Source organism: Crocodylus porosus, unplaced genomic scaffold (assembly GCF_001723895.1).
Source record: "Crocodylus porosus isolate Cpor-Errol unplaced genomic scaffold, CroPor_comp1, whole genome shotgun sequence".
Lineage (NCBI taxonomy): Eukaryota > Metazoa > Chordata > Crocodylia > Crocodylidae > Crocodylus > Crocodylus porosus.
Genome location: NW_017728951.1, coordinates 25897447 through 25903875, shown reverse-complemented (window position 1 = coordinate 25903875; position 6429 = coordinate 25897447). Strand labels below are relative to the sequence as shown.

General features: G+C 66.5%; 1 protein-coding gene across 1 annotated transcript; it reads left to right on the top strand.

The window, feature by feature from the left end:
• The first annotated feature begins 1590 nt into the window (after nucleotides 1–1590).
• On the top strand, nucleotides 1591–3132 carry NPM3 (nucleophosmin/nucleoplasmin 3). Its single transcript, XM_019555578.1, has 6 exons — nucleotides 1591–1707; nucleotides 1795–1883; nucleotides 2157–2276; nucleotides 2383–2476; nucleotides 2616–2712; nucleotides 2812–3132. The coding sequence occupies exons 1-5, from the start codon at nucleotides 1632–1634 to the stop codon at nucleotides 2708–2710; spliced, it is 474 nt and encodes a 157-aa protein (XP_019411123.1). The 5' UTR covers nucleotides 1591–1631; the 3' UTR covers nucleotides 2711–2712; nucleotides 2812–3132.
• The last annotated feature ends 3297 nt before the right edge of the window (nucleotides 3133–6429 follow it).

The following is a 6429-nucleotide window of genomic DNA, read 5'->3' as shown; positions in this document are numbered from 1 at the left end:
GGGGAGATTCAGACTAGATATCAGGAGGCGCGACTTCACGGTCAGGGCGGCTAGGATCTGGGACCAACTTCCAAGAGAAGTGGTACAGGCCCCTACCCTGGGGGGTTTTAAGAAGAGGTTAGGTGCACATCTTGCCAGGGTCATTTGACCCCAGTACTCTTCCTGCCACGGTGGGGGTTGGACTTGATGATCTGCTCAGGTCCCTTCTGACCCGACCAACTATGAAACTATGAATTCGGGGGTGCCTCAGTAAATGCCTCCCTGCCCCCCAGACTCGCTGGAGGCAGCTCTGGGTGTTGAGTTATCGGTGCCAAAGCAAATAGCTGGTTAGTCCCTTCCTGGGGAAGACCCCCTCGTGCTCCGGGTGCCTCTCTGAGTGATGCTGGGTCGTCGTTCATGGCGGTAGGCGGTTGCGAGTCAAGAGACATAAAGAGTTCGGGGGGTCGGTCAAAGCCTGGTGCTGCTTGTGGTCAGAGGAACGTGTCTGGCGGAGGCGGAGGGTGAGAGTGGGCTTGCAGGGCCAGCTGTGAGGTTTTACCACCCCCAGCTGCTTCTGGGGCAACGCGTGCACCCTGGTCTGGTTCGTGAGGGGGTTGAACCCTGGCCGCGGGGTTTAGGCCATGCAGGATGAGATCCCCTGTGCCTTCCCCATCTGATCCTGGCTGCTGTTGGATGGGGCTGGACTAATCGCTCCCTGCCAGCCTGGTTGGATTTCACATGGATCGAAGCGTCTCCTGTACCTACAGGTCTGGACTACCTGGCGCCACAGTAATCAGCTGCTGCAGCCTCCCCAGACATGGCTGCATTTCGGTGAAGGGTGATCAGTTCCTAATGATGGTCTCCATCAAGTCTGGGGCAAAATAAATGCTGCTTGGTGGCAGGCTTTCCTTGAGTGGAGCGTCGCATTCCCGTTTGCTCTCCTGGTCATCCCGAAGACTGGCAGCACCCGGCACTGCCGCGACACAGCCAGGCGCTCCTCTCGTAAGCGTGAGTATCTCCTTGCTCTCTCCCTCCATGCTGAGTTAGGAAGGGGACCGGGGTGTACAGAGGGGACCCCCACCGCCACCATCTGAACCCGAGCGCAAGGAGGTGCAGTCGGTGGGAGTGTGTCCCTTTGCCGGGTCACGGAGCAGACGCCGGTGGGGGATCTCCCTGGTTTGGCCTCATCCTGTGTAGAAATGCATCTCTGCTCGACAGGTGAGCAAGGCAGCTGGGCCGGGGCAGAGCCCAGACCCCCAGGCCCTGCCTTTCCCCGCTGCAGGTGCCGGGGGGTCTGAACCAGACAGAAGCCAGTTGCACCCCCGCCCTCTCGCTTTGCCCTGGATCATCCTGCACCCTCCCTCCACCCGCCTCCCTGCTCTCCGCGCTGCGCTGCCTTGGCCCCGGACAGCTCAGGGCCCCGTCCTGCCCCGAGATGGGAAGGAGACTCGTGGTTTCGGGATGTGGCAACCGGGTCCTGCGATTCCCCGACGGACGAGGCTTCCTTCTGGCTCATCAGGGCCCCGCTCCCTGGCATGGCTGCTGAGGCCGGATGGGGAGGAGGAGCCGGAGCTGGAGCCGGGCCCCCCAGGCGGAGCTTCATCCCCTTCCTTCCTGCCTGCCTGCCCCCCCCGCAGTGCCCGGCGCTGCACATGGCCGCCTTCCTGGAGCTGCAGAGCCGCGAGTGGCGCCCGCCTGGCCTGCGGGACCCCGAGGGCGGCCTCTTCGGTGCGTAGGGGTCGGGATTGGGGGGGGCTCTGCCGCCCGGGCCCCGGGGAATGTGGCTTTGCTGTGCGTGACCCCCGGGCTCCCCAGGCTGCGCCCTGACCAGCAGTGCCCCGGCCTTCACCTTCGTGGCGGACGAGGAGGATGAGGACTGCGAGCATCTCCTGACCCTGTCCACGGTAAGAGGGGCCTGCGGCCCCTACTCCCACCCCAGCCCGGTCCCCTCGCCGGGGCGGCAGCACTCGACTGCCACGTGGGCGCACGTGTGCAGATGCCATGCGTGTGCGTGTGCACTGATCCCACGCGCAGCTGGCGTCCAGCCTGGGGGCGCCGGAGACGCAACCCTCTGCCCGCAGCTCCCCTGCTCGGAGCCCGCGGGTCGTGGGCGCCGGGAGCCCAGGTGAGTCCTGTCCCGTGGCAGCTCCCCAGCGCTCCCCTCTGCCTTCTCCCAGGTCTCCCTGGGCGCCGGAGCCGTGGACGAGTGCAACGTGGTGGAAGTGGTGGGACGCGACTGCGACGACCAGGAGATCGCTGTGCCCGTGGCCAACCTGAAGCTGTCGTGCCAGCCCTCGGTAAGGCGCCCAGGCGGGCCGGGGGCACGGCGTGCAAGCGTCGTGGCGGGGCCGAGGCAGACCCCAGCCCTGCTCTGACTGCCCTCCTCCCCTGGCCTCTTTGCAGCTGAGTTTGGACGGCTTCACGCTGCAGCCTCCCATCACCTTCCGCCTGGCCGCCGGCTCCGGCCCCGTGCACCTGGCCGGGCAGCACCGTGTCGGTAAGGACTGGGGCGCGGGTGCCCGTGAGCTGCCTGCCCGACGCGGGGGCTGCCGGCTGCAGGAGGGGTGGGGGTGGCTTGTCTGGCTATTCCTCCCGGCACCGGCTGCTGGTGCTGACGGCCTGTCCGTGCACCGCAGTGCCCAGCACCGAGCTGTCCGATGAGGACGAGTCCAGCGAGGAGGAGGAGATCGCGCCCATCATGCCAGCGAAGAAACAGCGCCGGAGGCTGTAGAGGTGGGGGCTGCTTTGGAGATTGGTGGAGGGGTGCCCTGAGAAGGGGCTGCGCTGCAGGGACTTCCACCCTGGTCTCACCTCTGCCTCTCTCTCCCCCAGGTGCTGCTCCGGTTCCAGCTTCGGCTTCCCCACCCCGGGGCTGGGACCTGGCTGCAAGGAAGAGCCCCCAGGGATGGCCAAGACCCCTGCCCTGGCCCAGGCCAGGGGGGCTGCGCTCCTGGGACCAATGCCAGGACCCTGGTGCCTGGCTCCAGGGGTGGACGTGGGGACGTCCCCCTCCTCCGGGTTCCCTGCAGTCCTGCCTGGGGCCAAGCCTGTACCAGGGCTCTGCTCAGTGCGCCCTTGCCCCCCAGGCCCGTGGGGAAGCTCTGGGGGGCTCTTGGGGTGCATCCAGGTAAAGGGTCATCACTGCCTTTCCAAGATCCTGGCTGTGTCTTGTCTGTGCTGCTCCTCCCTGCCCTGGGGCCGTCCATGGGGGCTTTTGGGGGACTGGGAAATCTCAGGCTCAGCACTGGAGCTGGGCCCGAAAGGTAGAGGTGTTGGGGGGCTTGACCTCTCCCCCAGCCGAGGCTCTGGGGCAGCCCCCAGCCCAGAGTCCAGGACAGTGGGAACCAGCGGCGTTGGCTCCCCGTGGCGTTCCCTGCCGGGGCCTGGAGACGATCAAGAACCAGGGGCCAGTGTGGCACCATTGCACCCCGCCCAGGGGGGCTGCTGTTCCTCTTGCATGTGCAGGGAAACTGAGGCATAGGGCAGGAGCCAAGCAGGCCCAGGCTGGCAGCGGTGCCTGGTGCGGGGCTGGCCTGGGGCGGTCTGTCCCTTGGGGGCTGCGTGGCACCCGGGGCCACTGCTGCCCGGTGTGGCTCCCGTGCTGCGCTTCCCCCGTGGGCCACCAGGTGGCAGCCCGGCCACGCCGTGCGGGGGATGCTGGGTGGTCCCTGCCCTGTGGCTCCAGCATCCTGGGTCCCCTCCGCCCAGGGTCAAGCTGCCGCAGCGCAGGCCTGGATGCCGGAGCTGGCTGCCAGGGCAGGGCCGTGTCTCCCTGCCCACGTCTGGAGCAAGAGCTGGGCCAGCAGCAGGACACGCACCCCTGTCGCTTCTGCGGGGGGACTGGGGATGGGTGGCATCAGGAAGGGGAGACCTGGCATGCAGCAGTTGTGGCTTGGACCTGCCACGGTGTGTGAGGTGCGGGGTGGGGTGTGCATGTGAACATTGGTTGCGGGGGGGGGGGGGTTGGGGGAGTCCACAGATGCAAGGGTGTGCAAATTTGGGGGGGCAGGGGTGTACATATGCCCAGGGGTGTGTGCAAGCGCAGGGGCATGTGTGCACACAGGGCTGAGCAGATGTGCTAGGCTGTGCATGTGTCCCTGTCCCGCTCCCTGTACAGCCACGGGACAGGCTCCATGGGCACCTGACCTTGCCCCCCCCGGGGTGCCCTGTAGCCCAGGCGTTGAACCCTTTGGGGGGAACAAAGCGCAGGTCCCAGCCTGTTGTGGGGCAGCAGTGCCCGGCCCAGCGTTTATCCAGCTGCCACGGCTGCGGGGAAGGGCTGGAGGGGAGCGGGTGCCAGGCCTGGTGGGGTGGGTACTGCCAGGGCCCTCCGCTCAGGCCCACCTGTCTCCAGTGCCCTCCTGGCAAGGGACCCCCTTGCGGCTCCATCGCTCGTGCCCCTGGGCGTTTCGTGGGCACGGCCACCCCAGCAGGCGCTGCCAGCTCTGCGCCTCCCTGGTGGAGCTGGGCAGGGCGTACGCAGGCTGTGTGCATGCACGCACAGCGTGTGTGCATGGGCACGGCAGGATTTGGTGGCACACAGGTGCATACGTGCCCTGTCCGTGTGTGCGCGTGTGCTAGTATAACTGCTCGTGTCGGGGGTGTGCCTGGGCCGTGCCGGTGGGGGCTTGGCTGCAGGGTCCGGGCCAAGCCCTGGAGGCTCACGGTGAGGCCCAGGCTGCACGGGCGATGCAGAGGCGCTCTGGCGAGGGGGGTGCTCCAGGCGCAGCGCTGCCCGTGCTCTGCTGTGGGGCGTCCCAGGTCCCTGGGCTGTGCGAGTTGTGCCCCCCCTTTCTGCGCCATGTGTCATTGTGGGGGGCAATGCCTGGGGCTGTGTCAGGGACGACTGTGCCGTGTGCCTCCGAGGTCGGACACGGGGTTCGTCTGGGCTGGTTTGGACGGGGCTGATCCTGCCTCAGGCCGGGCTGGGCTGGATGCGGCCCCGCAGCTCCCTGCCCGCCCCGCGGTGCTGGGACTCGCTGATTCCTTGCAAGCCAGCTGCTAGAAACCGCCTCCCTGCTCCTCCGCCCCGTGGTGGCAAGCAGTGGGGTGGTGGTCCCAGGTAAGTGATCCATCAGGGATGAGTGGCCTTGGTGCTGCTGCAGCCTGGGCCCCCTCCCTCAACCCCGGGGGGGGGATCCCGTACGTCTCTGCATACAACTCGCGCCTTGGCTGTGGCAGGCAGATTGAAGGGAGCAAAGCTCGGCCCTTGCAGGGAGTCACAGGGCCGGGGCTGCTCCAGGTTTGCCCCCGCGCCTGGCTGCAGAGCTGAGCGTGTCACCTGGTTGGGGCAGAATCTGCTCTTACTGTATTTTCTCATTTATAACATGCACTCCAATTTCCAGCACGTTTTTCAGGGGTGCTGTATATGGGGGGGGTTGTGGGTGGATGATGCTGGGATGGGACGTGGAGGGGCAGATGGTGGTGTGTGTGTGTGTGCGCAAGGAGGAGGGTTGTGGGAGGCTGCCAGGGTGCATGTCAGAGGACACGCTTATGGCAGCAAGCCAGCATGGGTCCAGCGTGTGCGTGTGCCTCGGGCCTGGCTGCGGGAGCCGGGTGCGGATCGCAGGAGAGGAGCAAGGATGGTGAGGATAAGATAAAGGGTCAGGGGTGGGGGCTGCCCAGCCTGGGTCCCTCATCCCCAGAGTAGCTACAGGTGTGAGCAGCTCAGTGGTGGAGATGCAGGGGCAAAAGGGCGCACACACATGCACACACATGCATGCATGATGCAAGCAGTGTGTGTGGGGGGGTGTCCTTCCTCTGCAGGGGGGAGCGCGGCCGGGGCCTGGGCTCTCTGCACGTCCAGGCCCCCCTGGCAGCAGCTGGACGTTGGTGGCTGCGGCCCCCCTGTATCCTGGGGGCAGGAGCTGTTTTGGGGCAACTGTTGTGGGGCTCCAGGGTCGGATGTGGGGTTTGTCTGGGGGAGTTTGGGTGGGATTGATCCTGCCTCCGCATGTCCCTTCCAGCTCCACGTGTCTAGGATTTCCGTGACTGCTGCCAGCCAGGCGGGAGAGCCGGGGACACGGGACCAGGGCGGTTTCTTCTGCTCCCTCCCTGGGGAGGCATCACACCTGCCTCCAGTGGTGGCAGAGGACAAGGAGCAATGGGCTCTGGCTGCAGCAAGGGAAGTTGAGGTCGGATATTAGGAAAACTTTCTCCCTAGGAGGGTGGTGAAGCCCTGGGATGGGTTACCCAGAGCAGTGACGGGGTCTCCACCCTTGCAGGTGCTGAAGCCCCGGGTAGACCAAGCCTTGTCTGGGATGATGCAGTTGGGGCTGGTCCTGCTCGGAGCAGGGGTCAGACACGATGTGACCCCTGAGATCCCGTCCAGCCCTCGCCGGGCTCGGCCCCGCCTGTGCCACTCCTGCGGCCGTCTCCACATCGGAGACCCCGGCCCACGACGCGTTTTCCCACCTCTGCTGGCAGCAGCCAGGTGAGGGGCTCGGGGCC